The sequence below is a fragment of the Plenodomus lingam genome (assembly GCF_022343315.1).
Source record: "Plenodomus lingam strain CAN1 chromosome Unknown contig_11, whole genome shotgun sequence".
NCBI classification, from domain to species: Eukaryota; Fungi; Ascomycota; class Dothideomycetes; order Pleosporales; family Leptosphaeriaceae; genus Plenodomus; species Plenodomus lingam.
The window spans coordinates 1,551,043-1,573,362 of record NW_027093929.1 but is presented as its reverse complement, the minus strand read 5'-3'; the positions used below and the strand labels follow the sequence as shown (position 1 = coordinate 1,573,362).

The 22,320-nt window shown below is 52.9% G+C and overlaps 10 protein-coding genes across 10 annotated transcripts; 7 read left to right on the top strand and 3 right to left on the bottom strand.

Moving 5' to 3' along the window:
* Positions 1-1,000: 1,000 nt before the first annotated feature.
* On the top strand, positions 1,001-2,027 carry IAQ61_000922 (uncharacterized protein; the record flags this gene model as incomplete). Its single annotated transcript, XM_003841326.1, has 3 exons — positions 1,001-1,067; positions 1,119-1,585; positions 1,632-2,027. 3 exons carry the CDS (start codon positions 1,001-1,003, stop codon positions 2,025-2,027), a joined length of 930 nt encoding a protein of 309 aa, XP_003841374.1.
* Positions 2,028-2,085: 58 nt separating this feature from the next.
* On the bottom strand, positions 2,086-3,216 carry IAQ61_000921 (uncharacterized protein; the record flags this gene model as incomplete). Its single annotated transcript, XM_003841327.2, has 1 exon — positions 2,086-3,216. One exon carries the CDS (start codon positions 3,214-3,216, stop codon positions 2,086-2,088), a length of 1,131 nt encoding a protein of 376 aa, XP_003841375.2.
* Positions 3,217-4,629: 1,413 nt separating this feature from the next.
* On the bottom strand, positions 4,630-6,971 carry IAQ61_000920 (uncharacterized protein). The gene is made up of 2 exons (XM_003841328.2): positions 5,442-6,971; positions 4,630-5,340 (listed from the first exon to the last, which is right to left on the bottom strand). The coding sequence occupies exons 1-2, from the start codon at positions 6,742-6,744 to the stop codon at positions 4,895-4,897; spliced, it is 1,749 nt and encodes a 582-aa protein (XP_003841376.1). The 5' UTR covers positions 6,745-6,971; the 3' UTR covers positions 4,630-4,894.
* A 204-nt stretch (positions 6,972-7,175) lies between these two features.
* IAQ61_000919 (uncharacterized protein) lies at positions 7,176-9,264 on the bottom strand. The gene is made up of 3 exons (XM_003841329.2): positions 8,586-9,264; positions 7,836-8,532; positions 7,176-7,783 (listed from the first exon to the last, which is right to left on the bottom strand). Exons 1-3 carry the CDS (start codon positions 8,759-8,761, stop codon positions 7,547-7,549), a joined length of 1,110 nt encoding a protein of 369 aa, XP_003841377.1. The 5' UTR covers positions 8,762-9,264; the 3' UTR covers positions 7,176-7,546.
* Positions 9,265-9,387: 123 nt separating this feature from the next.
* IAQ61_000918 (uncharacterized protein) lies at positions 9,388-10,674 on the top strand. Its single transcript, XM_003841330.2, has 2 exons — positions 9,388-10,199; positions 10,246-10,674. Exons 1-2 carry the CDS (start codon positions 9,644-9,646, stop codon positions 10,539-10,541), a joined length of 852 nt encoding a protein of 283 aa, XP_003841378.1. The 5' UTR covers positions 9,388-9,643; the 3' UTR covers positions 10,542-10,674.
* Positions 10,675-12,125: 1,451 nt separating this feature from the next.
* Positions 12,126-12,864, top strand: IAQ61_000917 (uncharacterized protein; the record flags this gene model as incomplete). Its single annotated transcript, XM_066094876.1, has 2 exons — positions 12,126-12,380; positions 12,607-12,864. 2 exons carry the CDS (start codon positions 12,126-12,128, stop codon positions 12,862-12,864), a joined length of 513 nt encoding a protein of 170 aa, XP_065955184.1.
* Positions 12,865-13,212: 348 nt separating this feature from the next.
* Positions 13,213-13,422, top strand: IAQ61_000916 (uncharacterized protein; the record flags this gene model as incomplete). Its single annotated transcript, XM_066094875.1, has 1 exon — positions 13,213-13,422. The coding sequence occupies one exon, from the start codon at positions 13,213-13,215 to the stop codon at positions 13,420-13,422; it is 210 nt and encodes a 69-aa protein (XP_065955183.1).
* A 17-nt stretch (positions 13,423-13,439) lies between these two features.
* UBC11 (Ubiquitin-conjugating enzyme E2 11) lies at positions 13,440-16,465 on the top strand. The gene is made up of 3 exons (XM_003841332.2): positions 13,440-13,740; positions 13,845-14,174; positions 14,259-16,465. The coding sequence occupies exons 1-3, from the start codon at positions 13,706-13,708 to the stop codon at positions 14,365-14,367; spliced, it is 474 nt and encodes a 157-aa protein (XP_003841380.1). The 5' UTR covers positions 13,440-13,705; the 3' UTR covers positions 14,368-16,465.
* Positions 16,466-16,718: 253 nt separating this feature from the next.
* IAQ61_000914 (uncharacterized protein) lies at positions 16,719-20,357 on the top strand (the record flags this gene model as incomplete). The annotated part of the gene is made up of 4 exons (XM_066094874.1): positions 16,719-18,994; positions 19,318-19,473; positions 19,562-20,049; positions 20,121-20,357. The coding sequence occupies exons 1-4, from the start codon at positions 18,787-18,789 to the stop codon at positions 20,355-20,357; spliced, it is 1,089 nt and encodes a 362-aa protein (XP_065955182.1). The 5' UTR covers positions 16,719-18,786.
* Positions 20,358-20,568: 211 nt separating this feature from the next.
* Positions 20,569-22,224, top strand: IAQ61_000913 (uncharacterized protein; the record flags this gene model as incomplete). Its single annotated transcript, XM_066094873.1, has 1 exon — positions 20,569-22,224. The coding sequence occupies one exon, from the start codon at positions 20,569-20,571 to the stop codon at positions 22,222-22,224; it is 1,656 nt and encodes a 551-aa protein (XP_065955181.1).
* Positions 22,225-22,320: the final 96 nt, after the last annotated feature.

Sequence of the window (22,320 nt, the reverse complement as noted above, 5' to 3'; positions counted from 1 at the left end):
ACTTTAAGTAAAATGTTTGATGGTTTATGATAATCTTAGAGCCTGTAATTTATTTATTTTGGTCATGGAGCTTGATAATTTCAAGAGCAATACGCGGGAAATATCTCTAGATATAGTCAGAGTACAGTGGCCTAATAGCACTCTACAGTAAAGGGTAATTGAAGTTCTTATGCAGTTCGAAGATATCCAGATAAATAGGCTGAAATTATATTATTCTTGTACCTCTAGTCCTACACTTGACTTATGGCGATCACCTACCTATTGACGGCTATGGCCTATGGCATGTTTAAAGTCAAATATCAATGACGTAAGATTTGAGGATGGACCACGCGCGCCTTGCTACTCAATCGTCGCATAAAAACAGCATCTATGACACCAAAACTTGTATAATTTACAACAAAAAACTCAGAGTCAGGCCTGCATATACCGGGAGCTAAGAGTCCATGTTTGAGACGAACCAGGAAGAAGACCATTAGTGTCGTAAGTAGGCAGTCTACATCGCATGAGGAATTGGGGATCCAGGTGTTTGTAATTCAGCAAGTCCCAGATAATAGTAACTCACCGTTTTAATGTTCCTAAGTTGGAGATGGGTAGTTCCATGTCAAATGCTGCGTCGTCCAACGGATTATTGGCGTGATGCCGCCAGTGTGCATCCCTGCAAAGCGACGGGCTAACCTATCTAGACCCTGACCCTGACCCCGGCGCGTTGTTTCCCAACGTCATGCGTCGATGATCAAGCTTGTCTTGTCACCTTGCATTCAGCTACACGGATGCCTAGAACGAACGATAAACGAGCGGCATATTGCCCTGTCGACACTCCATCTGGAACGGACTGGCCCGAGACTGTCCTGACGCTAAAGCTCGCTTCTCCACCTTCCAGCTGCGAGCTGATAGCCGCAAGTCTAGAGCACACCAAGGCCTTATAAAGACCCCATGCCACTTGCCAAAGCGCTCTCGACTAGCACGGCACCTCCTTTGTTCTGTCAAGACAGCATACAATATGTTGACGAGCTCATTACTACTTAGCTGTGGCTTGCTAGCCTCAGTAGCAGCATGGAACACCGATGGTGCGTGCACAGCCGTCCTGCCAACAAGGATACACAGCTGACTCGCCATAGTCCATAATCAAATCGGCTTCATGGCCGAACAGTTCCTCGAGCCAGAGACCACCGCCGTGCTGGCAGAACTCCTCGAACCCGAATACAACGGTTCCGTCGGTCGCGCAGCAGCATGGGCCGACGCTTACGCTCACACAGCCGAGGGCCACTTCTCCTACCAATGGCACTGGATCGACACTCACGACAACGCACCAGAGTACTGCCATCTAGACTACGAGAAGGACTGCGCAAAGGGCGGATGTGTAGTCAGTGCTATTGCGAACCAGACGGGCATACTGCGCGAGTGTATCCAGGACTTGACGAGTGGAGCTGTAAGCGGAGGGAGCAATTTGACTTGCTCGTATGCACTAAAATGGGTGGCGCATTTCTTTGGAGATATTCACCAGCCGCTTCATGCTAATGGGCGGGCGGTTGGCGGAAACACGTACACGGTGATTTTCGCGAATGTGACAACGCAACTGCATGCGGTAGGTGAAGGCGCCTCTCCTATCTACAGTAAATTGATGAGAACAGGTCTGGGATCACTATATCCCATATTTCGCTGCCAGCGTCAGTGAGCCCTTCTCGAACCAATCCATCGATCCATTCTTCAGCGGGCTTGTATCTCGCATCCGCAAGGGCGATTTTCATTCTCTGCCTGCACTGTGGCTGGCGTGCAGTGACCCCTCTACTCCCGAAATCTGTGCAACTGCGTACGCCAAGGAGAGCAACAAGTGGGACTGTGATTATGTGTGGAAAAATGCGCGCAATGATACCGATCTGGGTACGAATGGGTACGCAAAAGGCGGTGTACCTATTGTCGAGTTGCAAATCAGCAAAGCTGCGTACAGATTGGGTGCATGGCTCAACAGGATGGTGCAGAGCAAGGGACATAGGTCTAAAACAGCGCAAGAAATCCTTGAGCTTTGATATCGCTATTATTGATTACAAAGGAGTAAAGGGTAATCGGCATCTGCTGTCAGGCCTCCTACAGCTTCAATGCCTCTTCCAGGATGGCGTCTGTGTTCTTCTGCACCTCGGCCCCTAGCACCCTCTCCTGTACAAGAACAAATGCCCTTCTCCTCTTCTCTTCGCTGCTGTATCGCTCTTGTTCTTCGATGCCCAGATTCGCCCACCTCACTTCGATCATCCTCGCCAGACTGTCCGGTCGCGTCGGTAGCCCCAGCTGCTCTAGCGAGGCCTGTGTCCGCCCATCAACAAAAGGAAACGACTCTTCCCACTGCCATTGCATACGTCTGTAGAAAAGGTTCAGTCCCGTCTTACCGAGACCTTTGACGCTCCTACGCACAACTTCGCGCTCCGCCTCCACCGAGCTCTTACTCAACTTTCGCAGCTTGCTGAGATCGTTGTGCCAGTTGTTATTTGAGATGGCCTCGGCAATTGCATCGATTTCTTCGGCGACTTTGCCAGAGTGCTGCGATCGTATGTCTCGTAGTGCCTGCTTGACTTTCTCGGGTCCGGCAATTTTAATGGCGACGGAGCTGGAGAATTTGTATGGGGCGTTGAGGACGGAGCGAATTATGTGGAGGCCTACGTCGTGGGGTATAGCTCGCGAGAGGACTACGGCGCAGAGGAGTTCTTCGAAGGGTGTGAGGAGTTTTGAGTACGTGTTGATGTTGCCGCGGGCTTGGACGTCTAGGATTTCGTCTTGCGGTCTGCTCAAGCCGAGACCGGTGTCTGAGAATAGGCATTTCAGCACTTGAACTGACGCTGGCTTGGCCGTGGTGATTTTCGGCTCTGGCATCCTTGGTGCTTCGATCTGAGGAGCTACCACTGCATCCGATACTTCGATTTTCGGCGCCTCAATAACAACCTCTTCCGGTGTCCCCACCGTGTTCTCTTGCTTGCTGCTGGTTGGCGGCCGCGGTTGGCTGTACTGTTGCTGCTCTACACCACCATCCTCTTCCTCCTCCCCACCGCGCAGATTCGCACTATCTACGCGTCGAACTTCCTTGGGCACCTGCAACCCATTCGTCACGCCGCCCGTATCCTTCTCCGCAAAAAGCCGCGACCGCTTCCTCCGCGGCGCATACGAATTACTCAAAGAAGCGTGCCAGAACACGTGTGTGACTCCACGAGTAATGTATGGTGACTGCATGGCTTTTTCTAGGCCGGATTCAAGATTGTGTGGTATGGGACTATAACATTGGACGTTGGAAAGTGTGGTGAAGTGTTGGTGATGTGGTGTGGTATACCTCCATGCCACCGAAGAGAAATGCTTTTTATTTTGCGTGCGCGTCCCGCGTCAAGTCAACTCAGGGGTTCGGTGACGTTGAGGGCTTTCGGTTGTGGTGGCCGTGATGGGGCCGCTATGCAGAGTGTGGACCTGCATTAGTGCGAAGGATTGGTCCGCAACCTGGCTTAGCGTCCCGTCTGTGTTGGATGATGAATGGAACGATTTGGGGGGGGGGGGGGGAGGGGGCAAGGGGAGGGGAGAGAAAGGATGGGGAGTTTGGTTTCGTCCATCAATTTTCCTGTGCTCGTTTGGCTGCAGCGAATAAATTTCCTACGATAAAGCGCGTCGGTAAATGTGGATTTACCACTCAGATGGCCATAGTTGTTGATGCCAGCGTCATCTAGTGAATACCACATCCCGCATCCCGGTTGTGACGTAGAAAGTGGCAGCAGAAAGAAATCCCCATCCTCCTCTTCAGGAAGATCCTCGGAACAAAGCGACGGTGGATCCTGGACACTCGGGGGGCTGCGTGATCGGTTTACCCTCCCTGTACCCAGCACGCAAAGGTTATTTCGCCGCTTGAGACGGTCGCTACAGGCAGTATCCTGATGGATATGCATGACGATACGTTGCGATATCGTACCCAAGCCCTTGGCCACTCGATCTCTTCTTCTCAATCCAAGAACAAGGCGAGAGGGACTTTGTGGCGGGCCCCGTCGGGCTGGCGCGGAACATGACTTGCATGGCATGGTTGTGGATTTGAGCTCCGGTTTGATGCGAGATTGGACGGCGGTAGTAAATTGATACTAGGGTGGTTCTTTACTGTTGTTGAATAGTCTACTTATCGTCTGTTTCTGGTGTGCCGATGGAGCCAACGGTGTGAGCTACAATGATGACTGAAATTCTGTCGATGCTGTGCGGTGGGTAGGTAGGTGACCTCTAGTTCAGACAAATCCGGGAGGACATGTCATGACAGACACACAGGCGAGAGGGTGTTCATGGTGTGAAGGTCTTAAGTATAGTACACAGCTATTCATACTCGGCATCTTGTAGTAAACTGGGTACCATTTATAGGGAAGACTGTTCATTATAGTTTTGAGAAAGACAGACGCATCCACCAGCCGACCCATGGCGTCTGCTTATCAGAGATTTTTCTTTCCTTGGGCAAGTTGTATGGTGTCTCGCCCTCTTCGCAAGTTGTAGATCTCCAACCTCAATACATGCAGTCTATTTGAACTATGAAAGAACCAGTATACATTACACGATCAATAATTGCATAGCAGAGAGATTCTATGCGAGAAGTCATCATAAACAGTGAAGAAAAAGATATACGGTACAAGCCCTATTACTACTAAAACTAAAACTTGAATTCTCAAGTAACCAAGTACCAATAGTGACGCCATCGCTATGCTTATGAATCTATCCACTCGGGGAAGAAGACTCCCCCTCCAGAAAACATAAGATACTCTTACGCTAACCCCTCGAATGACTCCACACTTTCTATACACAGTCCAATCTCAACTCTAGCCCCATCATCTTCTCACTCTTGTATCAAGACCACCACATCCAGGGCCCAGAAAGGATCACTTGAAGTAGATACCTAGCTAAATAGCCCCTTAACCCCACTCCCAACCCACACCAACCCCCTCGCCGCCAAAAGACTCGGCCCTGCATAACTCGGCGGACCAATACGCGCCAACTTGCCCGCCACCGTGCTTGCTCCCAGTATCGCCATGTCCCCACCACCTACCACTCCCCCCTTGTTCTTGTGCGCATTTAAAATGGCAAAGCGCAGCAGTACCTCCAAACACGTTACACAGATACTCAGCACAATGAGAATGATGATAATCCAGGTGATGCGAGTCATTTTGCGATCGGAGATGCTGTCGCTGAGGATTTCACCCAGGTCGAGAAAGACTTGGCAGCGTTCGTTGAGGACCTGGATCCGTGGTTTGATCTCAAGATATTCGCGGACGGCGGTGTAGAGGGGGTGGAGAGTGGGTTCAGAGTCCCAGAAGAAGTTGGGGGTGTCTAGCATGTTGGATGCTGGGAGGTGAATTGTCGTTAGTCGTTGTCATGCACAATATAGGAAGGAAGGTTGTTGGTGGATATGTAGGGGAAAAGGGAAAAGGGAAAGGGGTTCTTACAGAGATTGACATCCACACGACTTGTGAACAGCTGCCCAATCATCTTGACAACATCTGTACGTGCCATGCCCAGTTTCCCGGTCAGGGCAAGACGCTTGGGAACATATTGAGCGGCGAGCATGGTGCGCGACATGCCTTCCTCAAACAGACTGAGCTTGGTACTCTGCGCGATTGCATGGCTCATGGCAAGTTTGATCATGTGATCTCCGCTCTTGAGTGTAATCATGTCATTGTACACACGCGGCCGTGGGATATCAGGATTGTACTCGAAGTGAAACTCCTCAGTTTCAAAGTCCGACTCGGTCAGCGGGCGCGTTGCAAGTGTGACACCAGTAGCTGTGGAGCTAAATGTTAGATCAGCAAGGATATCTTTTTCTTGCTTTTCCGTAAAGTTCCAGAAGACGGCGACGCCGTAGGAGAATACGAACATCTCGCCAAAGCTGAGGGCGTTGGGCGCGATGCGGGTACCTTCGAGCGAGTCTCTGCGATCCTGGCGGCCGTCGTAGGGCGTATCTAATTCGTGGTCGTCACGAACGTAGTAGGTTTCCTCATCGCCAAAGTAGCCTTCGTGGTGATCACGCTGCTCATTGCGCTCAATCTCTTCGTCCAGGACTGTCTTGCCGCCAGGACTTTTGAGCGCAGGGCTACTACGCACACGATAGCCGTCACTTCCAGGTAGCAATGGTAGGTGGTAGACTGTATAGAGACAGTCGTCATACAGCTTCGTCCGAGCATTGTGTTGGGCTTTGACAAACTCGGCGGTGCTCTTCATCTTGTAGGCTTGCGCAGTGCAGTATGCTGTGACCCGCGAGAGCTTGTCCGTCCGCTTGGCCTTTGGTAGCCGCTCAGCATAACTCTTGTCCTTGGGTCCGCCCTTTGCCGTTCGTCTCGCAAGGTCTTCGTCGGTCGGCGGACCTTCATGGCCGTCTTCATCATCGAATTCGTCCTTCTCGTCCTCGTCTGTTTCATCCGTCTCCGGAAGCAGGACTAACTTCTCGCTCAATTTACTCGAACGAGTAGGCATATGCTGTGGGATGAGCCGGCCAGAGAGTTTGGGGTCGAGCGGATGCCGACCGCTAGGCGTGCGTGTGTGCATTAGAGGACGATGACCAGGCGGGCCGCGGCGCTGTTGCGAGGGAATGTCTGAGGCGTATTGCAGGATGTTGTCGACGGAGATGAGCTTTGCGCTGCCCTGTAGTTTCTGTGATGTGGGCGTTCTTTGAGGTCCTCGGGGTGGCGCATCTCGCGCATCCGTCATGAGAACCGTAGGGCCTCTTTTGCTCTTAGCTGTTGGCCCACTCATTTTTGTTCGCTTCCTATGCTTTCCGCTAGCTTTGGACGGTACCGGTAGCTCGAGGCAGCTGCAGTCACCTATGCACGCCCTATCTCACAAACAGGAGGCTGTCGATTAGGGTGGGTGAAGTAGATAGACTGATAGTGCAGGTAAAAGTGGCATGCGCAGGCGCGCTCTCATCAGTCGACGTCTGATTTGACCAATTATGCAAAAAGGTGGTGATGCTGCAATTCAAAGTCGAAGTCGAACTTGTCGAACTTGTCCAGCCCAGCCGCGGTTCACGTCATCTGGAACGCACGGGCCTTCGCCATGCAGCCCGACTCCACATGTCAACGGCCCGTCAATTGATTGGCAAAGGGGGATCATCATCATCATCACCCACAGTGCCTGAATGTAGATACACAAAGGTTGAAGATGGTATGATACAAGGTGCACAATGGTTATAGAACAAATGAATCGTTTGGGCATTGCTGCGCAGACTAGCTAATGGTCCAGCTAAATTTGCGCCTACTAGAAACGCCCCAACACTCCACACAAAGGTCGCCCGTTAGCAACAAAATAGACACCATCCAAACTTTCAGGCAGACAAAAGGAAATACTCGGCCACAGGCTGGTGATTTGATCGAGTGAAAGGGTATCAATTTATCGTCTTACTTCTCTCAATCACCCTCGTGGCTGGCCCCCTCAGCCTCATCCTCTCACAGGGCATACCCTCCCACAACTTGGGCGGGAAAACGCCAAAAAGTAAAAAAGAAAAGTATCAGACATTATACATTCGCGGTTGACGCAAAGTTAGTTCCGCTCGGTACGCTCAAAGACGCTTCCCAGGAACGAAAATGAAAAGACAGCAGACGGCTGCGGTAAGGACGAGGAACATGATCAGCACAGTGATTGCCCGCCTGTTCAATGTTTTCCGGACAAACGGCTCCCTGATCTTATTGAAATCGAAGAAAGTGTATTCGCTGTACCCTGCCAGAGCAATGATAGGGTCGAGCATGTATTGGTGAGTGAAGATAAGGTAGATAGCGATGGTGAAGGGCAGGATGACCTAGCATGTTGTTAGTTGACACGGCGGTCGGAAAGGAATAAAGACTACACACCCAACATCTTGTTGCTCTTGATTTGTCGAGGAAGATGAGAATGAAAGAGGCCCAAATGGCCGTGAAAAAGCTAATCAAGCCAATGATGAGTCGCAACATCATACTTTGAGGAACCAAGTTGCCAAGACCCTTGTTCTGGAGGAAACCTGGGTATGCGTCGCGCTCCATGGCTTGAAAAACGTAGTCTTTGGCGGGGTCAAAGAGTTCGGGGTCTGCACGCTGCTCTGGTCCTTCAATGGCATCTTGCACCTCATTCAAAATGCTCTGAGGGATAATGATCTCTCGTTCCGATCCAGGTAGTAGGTATGTGTAGAGGATCTTTTCTGCGGAGGCGCGCAAGTCTTCCCGGCGTGGCTGACTGTTGTCCAAGGACGACTGCTGACCTGGCGAGGAAGAGTCACCAGGCGTGCTTGTTATCGCCATGCTTGGTGGAGGTAGAGGGTCACGACTCTGATTGCTACCCTGACTGTTCTGCGGCGAGTGGTTGCGACTTCCACGATCAGAGCGAAGAAAGGCCGAAAGGCGCTGATCAGACATGTTGTCGCCCTTCTCGTTGGATGGACCTTCACCAGCATTGTCGAGAATGTAGGATGATCGATGGCTATTCTTTTCGGCGTCGGGAGTCCCCTCAATCATAGAACGATGCAGCCGGCGAACATAAAGTCTGCATAGCTGAAGGTGTTGCGACACATCAAGCCTGTCGGAGATTAGCCGTTGCGCAAATTCCTTGTGATTTCGGTATTTTTTTACCAGAAGTCCAGATAATCGACAGATCGTTGCTGATCTCGCATGTAGATGTAGAAGGAGAACAGATCCAGAGGGGCTACAGTATTACGACTCAACACCTCGTGCAGGGTCGGGAAGCGATTACGATTCTGGCCCTCGATGATGCCATCCGTATGGTCGGGTGCAGCCGGGTGCGACATGGCTGCGGTATGTCGTAGAGGTTCGTAACGAATGTGGCGCGACGATGTCGCAGATTCAAAGGTCGGATTATCGATAGACGCGACGTTCAGTGGGCGCGGAGCCCGCAGTGTGCTTGCTTGACGAGCACTGCAATTGCTGAGCGGACCACGACTCGGGGGCGGTGGTGAGAAGAAGTAGAAAAAAGGGTGGTGACGAAGGATGCGGTGGCAGAGTCGTTCGCGGTGGGTTCCACGGCGTGGGCGGCGTGAGTGGGCGCTCCAATAGACGGTGGATCGAGGGTGAGCGTGGGAAATTAGGAGTGAGGTTGAGCTTGGCGCAATCACTGGTGGAGCGAACGGCAGTAGCTAACTAGCTGGATGCGCGTCGATTTGCGCGCCGCGCGTAGTGATGGGGACTTAGGTAAAGAGGCTCACGCAATCCTTCTTCTACATGCTATGTAGAACCCGCCGAGAACTCGCTGACAATGATGGGACTGGATGATGTGGATGCCACCGGGTCGATCAAGCTGTTGTGTGAGGCTGAAACGCAACATCCGTCTAGGTGTCAGCAGTCCCCGTCACGTGCTCGCACCCGCATAGCAACGGCGGTGACGCCAGATCGACGATCCCCATAATTTCTTGCAGCGGGACGACGTATTTTGACTCATATGTATTTTGTCTGTCCTGGGTCTACATATGAACGTGTCGTCACGTTGCATTCGCTTTGCGTTGCCAGCAAAGTCCATTCGGACTCATCGTAGCTCCAGGCAGCAATGGCACAGCCCGAACCTCGTGCCTTTCAAGTGACATGGAGCATTAGATGATCAGGTCTGCTCAATACAAGACCAACTAACTTCCATACAATTACCTGCTCACATCGGCTACCATTGCAAGAGGACCAGTATGTCTTCCCAAAACATTTTACCTAATGACTTCCAAGAACAACTGCAACGAGCTCATACAGAGCGAAACCCAACCCCACCACCTGCAGAGATTATAATGCCCAAGTACACGCTACCTGACAACTTTCTGGAGGGCCCAGCCCCAAGCATCTCACGTCACGATATCGACTTTGCCAAGGCAGGATTAAACGAGTATGACGGTGCCTGGGCGGTGGTGCTAGATGGAGTTATGACTGAGGAAGAATGCAACCAACTGGTAGCAGCAGCCGAAGCAACCACCAATGGGAAATGGGAACGAGCTCTGGTCAACGTTGGCGGTGGAATGCAAGCATTGTACGAGGATACGAGGAAGTGTGGACGCATCATCTGGGATAGTCGTGAAATCATGGCGAAGTTGTGGGCGAGGATCGAAGCCTTGGTGCCTGAGATACACGAACTGAAGAATTGGGCAGATGTGACGGGTAACGGTCCATATAAGCGCAATGAAACGTGGAGAGTGACAAGGCTCAATGAGCGTGGTCGCTATCTCAAGTATCAAGGCGGAGAGTATTTCAAAGGTACGCATACTAATTGAGGACTGTGGATCTATTGCTAAGCCCGCAGCGCATTGTGATGGCTCCTATGAAACACCTGACCGCGCTGAACGATCGTACTTCACGCTACACCTGTACCTCAACGATGCCGTCGACAAGGATGGGAAAACGTTGCTTGAGGGTGGGGCCACCACTTTCTACACCTGGAACATGAAGCAACGTATCGATATAACGCCAAAGTGCGGCCGCGTTTTGCTCTTCCAGCACCGGGACCTTCTCCACTCCGGCGATGATGTCCTCAGTGGGACAAAGCTAACGCTAAGGACCGACGTCATGTACACTATAGACGGAGGGTTGAAGGCTTGAGCGGGCTTTGCTGAAAATAAAATAAAATTGAGATGGTGTTTGTGAGTAGCTGATGAAAGTCGTGCGTGCACATTATATGAATCTGATTAGTAGTATCCTTTGAACTTGGTGGCTGGCGCAGGTAGCAAACTTACATGAGCAAAAATAAAGGTGAACGGCCTGCCTTGCCAGAGTAATCAGAATCGAATGATACCGTGCCCTCTTTCGCCGAAGCTACTCGAGGTCAAGCATGCTGCGTATTGTACTACAGTGTCACCTCTCCCCTAAGCGGGTTCAAGGCACACAATCTTCGCACCGACTCCCATAGGGTGACCACTCTGCAAACTCCACCCACCAGAGGAAAGATGAAGCCTGCTTCGTAGGCCCTGAGTTTTCTGATGCCGAGTGCAGACGTGAGTCACGCCAGGCCCTTACGGGCAGTACAGTCCATGATGGACATGATACAAGTGAAGATTACTCCGAATTTCTCATTTGCATGTTAGGACAGCTTCGGAAAGCGTCTGTGTGTGTGCAAAGAAACGCAGCGTTGGCGAGGCAGGCCGTTGACGAGAGAAGGGTTTGGCGGGAGCTCTAGAATTTTGTAGCTTCCACTAGCGGCGGCTGACGGGTTATCTTTGGCGCCGGTATGAGGGTCCACGTCACGACACTGCAAGCACGCCTCTCTGGATTCTTTCGAGATAGCAAAGCATCACCAAACCAACATTGATTCATCAGATCAGTGCATCAACTATATCAGCCAATACTTGGGTCAACATATCTCTAGGGAGCCTTTCCTGCATCTAGTAGAGCTATCGCTCTATCATTCATTGGCATCTACCATAGAGGTTGGAGCTAGCGATCGGACACATATGATGGTATTCTGTTAACGTGCAGGCTTTCCCCGACCGCAAGGCACTGCTGATCTGTACCTGGGACCCTGGTATAGATGTGTCTTGGATTGCTGGCTCGATCAATGGATATCGTCAGATGAAAATCGGTATGAGCAAGTGCCACAGCCAATACTGCCGACCAGTAACCTCTTGAGCGACATGCATCACGAGACGAATATGCTTCTATCGATTTACTTGAATAGATACACGATGATGATGCAATTTGATTCATCGGCCGGTCCAAAATGAGTAATACAAGAGGGCAACATTCTGGTAAACCAATAGGGTTACTGTACATACTTACATGATTAGTGCACCAAATGCATATACTAATCGGTCTTTTGCCTATCTAGCTGGGGAGATTTCTCGGAAACTATGGTACTTACTGATCCTCTTCTCGTTTCATTGAACTTTGTCTGCAGCTCAACTTTGGCACACTATGAATATGCTCTACCACGCTTGGAGGATTCTAATGTGCGGATTGTATAAAACCACTCCATCCACCATCTCCATAGCTTATCTCTCATTCACAGCTTAAATCTACAGTCTAGTCTCACCAAAACTTGGCTCTTATTCGCTTTCAAGAACGCTACTTCCCTTCGCTCACAAAGAAACGTCCCACTCACGAGAACTTGGATTCTTCCTCAAAGCTCTGTTATTACAATAACTCAACCCCTGAGTTCCCCACCATTCTCTCACCGTCAAACCAGTAACTATGTTGTTTCTCGGCCACCTCATCGTCTTCTTGTCCTGTACAGGTCTGTCCATGGCCAAACACAGGGATAAGAAATACGACAGTGCCTTGGACACGACTCCGCTCGGATTGAGTACCGACCAGTTGATCTTCCGCATGAAAGCCGAAGAGTTCCAGGCCCGCCGCACAGCCCGCATAGGGGAGCCTGGCCTCATTTGGAACTTAGATGGGTGCAAGGGGGAAGCTGATCGACCCTTTGGCTGGGACTGTAAGTTTGTAATGCATTCACTCTCGTCTCATACACCAAAAGTTTTTGGGCTTCTTGGTTTATATTATTGTTCTCCCCGCATGTTCTCTCACGCTGGAGAGCTTGGACACATTCTGCATAAAACGTGCTAATAGATATCATAGTCAAGGACGCCTGCGACCGCCACGACTTTGCCTATAAAAATTACAAGGCGCAAGGACGTTTCACTTCAGTAAGTCATTCTTTCCCTATCAGACCCACACGAATACCTACAAAGTATCGACCTATTATGTCGTGTGCGCTGACATCACATCTCCGCAGGAAAACAAGAAGAGGATCGACAAAGTCTTTCAGGAAGACATGTTCCGCCAGTGCAAGATTGAAGAGGGTTCGCAGGATGCCTGCCATTTGACGGCCAGCGTGTACCACCGTAACGCACGGACGTTCGATCGCAGGTCTCTGACTGGCCGTCTGGATCTGGCATCTCTCGAGAAGAGCGATAACGTGGACTAGGTGGGGAGGTAGAGGGACTAGGAAGCTGTCTCCTTTGGAGCGAGGAGTAAGGCTATGATTTGGCGCTGGTTTGGAGCGCAGCTTCTATTACATCGCGCGATGGGGGCAATGTCATGTCCAATTGCCATAATCTATCCAACTTTCAATGTTGACAAATCACATTCTAGATGAAGAATGCCTGGGGCTATATCCCAATGGAAGCTTTGCTGTCCTCGGAATGAGGAGATAATAGCCACGTAGTGGTAACTCAAAGTATTGCAATGAATATCTTTTTTTCACATCATCGACGTCTTCCTCGTCACTTCCCAAGCGAAGACAAGAGCCGTGGTCGTCGCGACGGCCTCACACATGACCACGTTTTCGAACCATCACTTTAGACCTGGACCCTCATCCAACTCGTCCTGGAATACCTTGGTGTCGCATCTTGCCTATCCCCAAGAGGCACTGATTGATTGGTTCTACGCGATCCAATCTAGCGCGCTGATCGCGCAAGCCCGTGCAGTGCAGGGATCTGGCCACGCGACTTTGTTTCCGGGGCAAAAGATGCAGGGACAATAAACACAACAGAGGGCTGGCTCGGCTGTGCCTGTAATTGACAATCTTCATTCACACACGTTTCCACCTTTCTCTTTACTTGATTGCAGTGCTACAGATTCTTACAAAGATTTTACGCTCCTCCACTCCTCACTGCCTTTGGATTGTTCGATCAGCTTGGAATATTGTCGCCGTGGATACTGGGAGAAGAAGAGTGTACAAGACTACACATGATCAGTGTGACCGCGCTTGCACAGAGAAGCAACGAGATTTGAACTTGGACGACACACGCAGTCACAGATACAAAATGGCAGCCGGCAGTAATGCTACCGTCGCTCAGCGGTACGTTCTCGATCACTACCGGTACTGCTTGCCACACAAGCTCTCGTCACAAGCAATCATACACTCCACCACAACCAGGGAACAATCTGCTAATCCGCGCGCAGTCTCCAGAAGGAACTCATGGACATCATGACTAAACCTACACCCGGCCTGACTGCCTTTCCCGACGACGAAAACATGACTCTCTGGACCGCGACCATCGACGGCCCAGCCGATACCCCCTACGCCAACCTGGTCTTCAAGCTCAGCATGGAGTTTGCGGCAAACTATCCCTACAGCCCGCCAACGGTCCTCTTCAAGACACCAATTTACCATCCAAACGTCGACTTCAGTGGCAGGATCTGCCTGGACATTCTCAAGGACAAATGGAGTGCAATCTACAACATCACGACGGTATTGCTGAGTCTGCAGAGCTTGCTGGGCGAGCCGAACAAGTGAGTCGATTCTTGTTCTAGTAGAGAGGCGGACTTTACGTGCCTCTGGGTATGCAAAGACATGTGCTGACGAGGTGGTTTTAGCTCGAGTCCGCTGAACGGTCAGGCTGCTGAGCTTTGGGACAGCGACTTTGAGGAGTACAAGCGTCTTGTCCTGGCTCGCCACAAGGCACCCGAGGAGTTGGACGCCTAGGGAGAAGAAATCTCTGGGTGATTTTCTCTCCGCTGGGCTCCGCCTTGCGACGGCTCGGCGCAGCACTGTGCCGTAGTCATGTGTGTTGACAGTTTTGTTCCCTCGGCCATGAGACCGCTTGAGTGCTTCTGGCAGACTGGTCTTGCATCCTTGCACAACTCCGACACGGAGTCGTCTGGCCTGTCCCACCAAGCCCAACCCATTGTGCTATTTCCAAATACCCGACTCAGGTGCCCAAGCATAGTGCACATGTATGCACACAATGGGCGTTATCATTCTTTTTTTCTCTGCATGGCGCCGTTGGTCTGGGGGGAGGGCGATGGCGTATGAGCAATGTACATGTGTGGGTGTGCATCAAATCAATGGCTTTGACTGACTGGACATGCGACGACCAGGGTTCGAGGCGTTGGATATGATTGCTCTAGATGCCTACTACTACCTCTCTTTTCCTTCTCCTCACTACCCCTTCTCCTCACGATTGAATCGCTAATTCACTTCTCTTCACACATGCATGTCTGCTTCTTGATGCACCACGACGCAACACACTGACTGTGTAGAATACAGATTCCTGTTGCCACTACTACCAGCCAGTACCAAGCATGCATGTCACACGCCTGAGCGTGCCGTGCAGTATAGGTGATGTGACGGTGTTTGTGTTTGTGTGCTGCCTTGTCTAGTGGACGGTTACTGTGCATGCAATCCGCATGGTTGATTCTGATTCCGATCCGCCTCGTCTTTGCCTCGCTTTGCCGGGCTGGCTTGTCCTCTCCCAACGCCACTTCCGTCAGGATGGCAGTACTGGGAGTGTGCGTGGCTTGATCATGGTATGGCAATGGGGCGTAAAGGGGAATTTTTTGGGGGGTGGAGTGCTTTGGTGGTTGATTGGCTGGGTGGTAGTGGCAGTGGCCGTGGTACTGAAGTCGCACTTGGGCAGTGGCGAAAAAAAAGCAGATTGCGAGGGGGAAAAGAAAGGTGGTGGGGGGTGTTGTGGTGATGAGTAGTTGATGGACCGAGGGGATTTTCTTTTTGTTTTTTTTTGGGAGGAGGGGAGTGAGGTGGTACCACCATCTCGTTGTTCAGGAGAGCGAGCAAGCAGAGAGTGAGGGTGGAAAAGGCGATGGGAGGCTAACCATCTCGCCATGACTGCCAAACCGCAAGATTCAACCCACAAAACCTACCCATCCTCGCCATACCAATCACACCCCCATTGCACAACACAAACACATCACACACCACACAACCCACCTGCGAAACCTCTGCCACCCCACGCACAGACAGACCCATACGATCCGAGGCCGGCACGGCACATGCAGACCGAGCAAGCGAGACGAGCCAACGCCGCCCCCGCACAAGCCCCGTTTTTCAGGGCGGGTTGTGAGGGAAAAAGAAGGAAAGGACATGGGGTGATGTAATGTGTAAGCCGGGTGGTGGCTTGATGGTGTGTACTATAATACTAACGGGACCATGTAGATTGGGTTGGGTTGGGTTGGGCTGGGTTGAACTGGGTGGGGGACCCGCTCTCGTACAATACTATTAGTATGGCATGTTCCTACTATGCTATGGGTTGAACTGGGGTGGGGCACCCGCTCTCGTACAATACTAGGGTTGGTTTGTGGGCAGAGAGGCAGTTGAGCTGTGGTAGTAGAAGGAGAAGGAGTGTTGTACGTAGGGTGGGTTGGGCGTGTGTTGCTGTCGATGAGGTGAATGTGGTATGTGTATACAGCTAACATTGGCCCACGGTAGAAAAGGAAAAAGAAAGGGAAACAAGGCGGGTACGTGGAAAACGTTATAGTCGGTGATCGGTAAAGGGAAAAAAAGGTAAAGAGTGGATCGTGTTTGTGTTTGTGTTTGTGTTTGTGTTGTGTACTACCTAGTAGCTAGTCGGTAGCCAACTACACAGCCAGTAGAGCGTCATCCTTCTCAGTCAGCCTCGAGGGTCCCGGTCGCCAGGTGCAAGAAAGCAAAAGGCAAAGGGCGCTCTAGTTGGGCGATTGAACCGAGGGACAAACTACATGCCGATGTGGTAGCACTATGTATTCTTCACGCGTCGGCATCAGTTTCCCAAAGGAACAGGCGCTGTGCTGTGCTGTGCTGTGCTGTGCTGTGCTGGTGGGTGGGCATGAGTGTAGGTGTGGGTGTGGTGTGTCTCTGCTGACAAGTAGTATTGGTACCTAGAATACTTTGCACCTTGGAACCTTGTTTGTTTTTTCATTAGCTGGGGCCAAGTCAGCCGTGTTGGGGGGAATGCAGGGCCATGTTTCGGTCCTGGGTTTCTGGGTGTGCGGGCACGATCTGCGAGGAAGAGAAAGGATGTGCGAACGCTTGCTGCTTCTGGTCCTGCTGCTCGTCCTGCTGGTCCTGCTGCTGACGATGACGATGGCAATGACGAGGATGATGATGATGATGATGATGATGCTGCTGCTGCTGCTGCACTTCTTCTTCTTCTTCTTCTTCTTTGCCTGCATCTTTTACCACCACTGGCAAGACTTTCTCTTGTCTCTCTCACTCTCTCGAACAAGGGTCCACCCAGAAGTCATCCGGTGGTTCCTAATCTCCCCACCGGAGCCGAACGCGAAGCTTCCGAGACGGAGAGAAACTTTTCCCCTCTCTCTCTCTCTCTCTCTTGCGCCCTCTCTCTCTTCCCAGACCAGAAGTGGGCTCGTCTACGAATCATGGGACGCCCTCTCCTCTCTTTTACTCCTCTCGTCTCGTCTTCGCAGGTGGTTCGATGCAGGCCAGAAAACAAAGCAATCGGCTGATTGGGCCGCGGGACCCAGTGTTGCGCTGGACCCAGGGCTGCAGCCCCCGCGTGCGTGTGGAGCACCATGTATGTACGGTGTATTGCAGAGTAGAGTAGGTACGGCACTGTGTACAACGACGCGGAGGACATACATGAAACCATCCTCGGCCATGACGGCAGCACCGACATGTCCTGAAGCCGACGCCAGCAGAAACTCCCACAAACTTTGTACATGGCACATGCAGCACGAGCTGGTTCCCTTTTCTCCAGCGCTGCCAGGCCCCTTTCCTTTCCTTTCCTTTCCTTTCCTTTCCTTTCCTTCCCTTCCCTTCCCTCTTGGGCGGCGGGTAGACAGGCAGGACAGCACGAGCACAGTCTGAACTGTTGAAAGGATGGGGACCGTAAGGTGCGGGGCTCCCGCTCAACCATGGCACCAGGGCTGGACCAAAATAGGTCAGGGCTCGGACGAGCCTTGGGTTGGTATGTGTACTACTAGGGTACAAACCTACGTATGGCTGCTAGCAGCATGGCTGGGCTGGGTCATGGAGTTCTATCTATGGGTGGGTGCACTGTGCAGCCTTGGGTGGGCTCTGGCCTTGCCGTAGCGGCGCCCCGGTGCCAGGGGTCCTTTCGTCTTTGCCCAGCTTGCCTAGTTGCCTGTCCAGTTCTCCCTCCAGTCCCTCCACCCATCAAATGATTGATGTGAACCCGGCGCGCCGGATGACAGCGCGCGCGCGGGTGACGCGATGCTGCCGAAAAGGCCCTTGACACAAACCCGCTCTGGCTTTTTGCTGGTCAGGCGGTGCGCTTGGGGCTGGCTTGGAAGACGTGGGTGATGGCAGGAGGGAGCCTCAGCCCGCCCCCTACAGCAAGCCATCATTCTGATCCACAACCTGAGGCAAAAAGAGAGTGGGCGAGGGAAGAGACGACGAGAAAGAGAGGGAGGGGGGCCAGTTGATGAGGCATGGGCGGTCAAGTGGGTGGTTGTCTTACCCATTACACAGGGACACCAGCACAGGTGCACGCTGGATTCGAAACAGGTACGCCGACATACCCTGTCTGGCGCGTGTGGCCAGGGTATACACACTACCTTAGAGAGGCCATGAAGTGAGAGCGGACCATGGGCGATGAGCGGTGGACGGTGGACGGTGGACGGTGACGGTGACGGTGACGGTGTATTGTGTAGGCACGTACTCTAGGTAGGATAGGGTACTCTACTCTAGATAGGGCAAGGTAGCCAGCCAGCCAGCCCGGTCTAGTGTGCCACTTACTGCCAGCCGCAGCAAGCTCTCTCTCTCTCACAAGTCTCTCGCACTCTCTCTCCCCCAGGGCTCTCGCAGGTTCGTCAGCAGAGAGGCTGGGCCTATAGCGCATTGTCGCAATATCGCAGACTCGAGCTCGTACATTGCCATGCTTGCATGGGGCCTAGTGGTGGCTGATGCTGCATCTCAGAGAGAGAGAGAGTGTGTGTGAGTGAGTGAGAGACAGAGAGACAGAGAGACAGAGAGACAGAGAGAAGCCTGGAAGACGCCAGGCTCATGGCGGTACTACTTGGGATACTACTAGATAGCCACACTCTCCACCAGCTACAAAAGTACCTAATAAAACGGAATGAATGGTGTGCGCCATGGCAATGCCTTGCAGAGGGCGACCGATGGAGGTAGCACGACGTAGCTTGAATGCGGGCCGCCGCTGGATTTGGCAGCCAGAACAGGCCTAATCCTTTCCATGGGCTCGACACCTGGCCCACCGCCCTTGTTCGGCACCACCGCCATGGCCCATTCAATCCAATCCAGCACTTGAGCCAGAGTGAGCAGACCCGTCTGAACCAGCCCGAGAGAGAGAGTGAGTGTGAGAGAGAGAGAGAGAGAGAGAGAGAGAGAGTGTGTGTGTGTGTGTGTGAGAGAGAGAGCGAGAGAGAGAGAGAGAGAAAGTAGAGAGAGAGAGAGAGAGAGAGAGAGAGAGGCATGCAGCCTGGGCCCCAACACCGCACACCCACGCTCGGCCCTCTCTAGAACACCACCCGACCAACCAACCAAGCACCAACCACACACACACACACACACACACACACACACACACACACACACCACTCTTGTCTTCCTGCTCTTCCTCTTCCTCCTCTTCTCCCTGTTCTACTCTACTCTACTCCACTCCACTCTACTTGGCTCTGCTTTGCCTCCATCTTTTGGTCGTGAGAGCACATGTAGGTCGTTGTGTCTCTGGTGATTATTGTTGTCATTTACCATCATCTCTGTCACCATCGACAAACATCCCGGTTGTTCGTGCTGGCGAGCTTGCAGTCGTCGTCTTGCCATCCGTACCCTTCCTTCATTCTTGTTGTGACAACCAATCGTTTCACTGCCGTACCTTGACACCCGTGCACACGCTACCTCGCTGGATTCCCGGTCCACCGCGCTATGACAGTCTGACCTGGTCTGACGGTCCTCTGAGCAGCAGCAGCAAAGTCCTTTGTTCACTCCTTCGTCCTCCTCGAGAGAAGGTACCAAGGTTCAAGAGACCATCCGCCTGGCCCAACAACCGGAGCTTTTGTCACGGGCCGCCTGCTCGCACCCGTCTGCACTGCACTGCTTGCTATCCGCTCAGTGCCTGGGTGCTCTCCCCATGCATCGCTTTCCTCAGTGACATCTGGGTGTGAGCTTCACACCTCGTATCCTCGTCTCGTCTCGCCTCGTCTGGCCTCGTCTCCCCAGTATTCACACAGCTCGCCAACAACACCCCTCATGACGACCGACCTGCTTCCCACCACCGGCATGGCCCTCCTAGGCGCCCCGGACAGCGACGTCGGCCCCAAGGACGCCGCTGCCCACTCGACGCCGGTGCAGGCCATGCAGGTGGAACTCACCCAGGACATTGTCGACGAGCTCCTCGAGAGCGTGAGGAGCGGAAGATCGCCCCAGATCCTCTTTGGTCGTACTCCAGTACGTCTACAGCACCTGATGAGACGGCAAACCCAACCCACCACCCAACATCGCTAACACACCCGTAACAGCAACTCAAATGCGGCGACAAGACACACGTGCTGCAAACCAGCCCCGAAGCCCATCGCCACGAGCTCTACAAGACCCACGGCACCGGCGACGACGCCCATCTCGAGTTCGCGGCCGTCATCAACCACAGTCTGGTGGTGCAAAAGGCCGACCATGTCACGGCAGGCGTCGACTCGGCGCTGGAACAGCTCAGGAGTAGCATGGCAGCCATCTCAGAGTTCAAGGAAGCCAACAAGTAGGCCTCCCCTTCTGGCGACCTGCCCCAAACCTCCCTTCTGTCCTCCTTTGTCGAGACAGCCGAAGCCAACGGCCTTGCCCCTTTGTTGTGGCTGCTGCATGTTGCTGCATGTACATGGTGACTCTACGTTGCAGATACATGACACACATGGACACCAATTCACCATGCTATTACATAAAGTACACGACGTTGTGGCATACATAGACTGACCAATGTACCCATTTAGGACGATTGTTGGCGAAGCTACTCCCGGTCGCACGCCTGGCCATCGTCGCTTCCCCTCGACCGGCTTCAAGCCAACCCACCTCGCTCCCGCTAAGCTCGGCTCCCCGCTGCTCAGCGCCCCTTCCTCGCCCATGCACAAACGGGCTCCCACCTCACAGCCAGGCAACACGCGTGAACTGGTCCTCGCAGCACTTCGCATGCCCGTCATTCACCTTCTCGCCCGCGAACCGTCCACAGAGGCGGCCCTCGCGGCAGCATGTCGCACCTCTCTTGCCAGCATGCGCGACCTCTTGCCCAAGGTCGCCAAAAAGACTTCCTCGCCCGACGGTGACAAGTGGCAGCTCACGGACAAGTCGTTCCGCGAGGTGAAGCCGTGGAAATTCCCCTACCAGAGTGCCGAAGACCGCCAGCAGGCCATTGATGGCGCAATCAAGTCGTTTGACAGGCAACGACTCGCAAAGGATGACAAGCTCTGGCAGATTTTGCTACCGCGTGAAGAGCGAGGCCAGGGCATCTGTCTGTCACGCTCGACTGTGAAGGCGCCCGAAGCCAAGGCGAAGCCAGGCACGCCCATGCACATGCCCAAGATCTCCGACCTGACCAAGAAGAAACCAGTCTCGAAGAAGGCTACTACCGACAAGACGACGGAGAAGAGGCCCAGGGCGATCAAGGAGACTGAGCCCAAACCCAAGTCGGCGATGAAGGAAAAGTACCTGGCCCGTGAGAAACCAACGGTGAAGGTGAGAGAGAATAGGGAAGCAAAGGACGAACCCACAAAACCGGCCACACTCTCCAATTCTCAGACGGCTGCACCCTCTCACCTCAACCCACCTTCCGGCGCCGCTTCCAAGATCCGCACCAAAAAGGTACCCGCTGCTGAAGGCAATAATCACAACACCCCACGCGTGAAGCCAAAGATGTCTGCCCGCGACCTTCACCGAGAGCCGCCCAAGAGGCAGTTCAAGTCGACGATGCCAGTCAACACCAAGCCCAAGAACCCGTCGCCTCTCTCTGTGTCGCCGCCTGTCAACGCGAGTGACTTTGAAGACAGCCACCCGGTCCACAAGGCCCTCGCTGCGGCGCCCTCGCCAGCCAAGAATGCCTCGGGCAACTCTGATCGCTCGCTGAAGCGCAAGGCCAACGACCTGGACAGCGATATCCACAACCACAACCTCGCTGTCAAGAAGCCGCACGTGGATCGCTCGACAGCAAACCACACACCCTCTCACGTCAACGGCCGACTGAACGGCTCCACTCCGTCGACCACTAGCTCCCGTAAGCGCAGGACCGATGAATCTTCCTCATCCAACACGCCCACCACCACCGCTCCCAAAGTCCGCAAGGTCACCAACATCGACACGGGCCTCGCTTCGCGCTACCACCACAACAACCCACGCGCATCCCCTGGCGCCTCGTCGTCTTCCACCACGTCACCGTCTATGCCCAGCCTGAGCTTCCGTCAGACTGTCGAGCTCTCCCGCAGGTTCCAGACGTATTACAAAAAGTACGAGGAGTTGTACTGGAAGTTGGCCGACGCAACGACCCCGCCCACGGACACACAGAGGAACGCTCTGCTGGACATGCACAAGAAGCTGGAGGAGATGAAGAGGGAGATCAAGGCGGGTGCCATGACGCACCGCTGAATGATGACCAAGGAAGAAGGATGACGCTGCACAGCTACGACACAGCCACACGCTTTGTGCGTGCCACGAATGATCAGAGTACACAGTTTGCACATA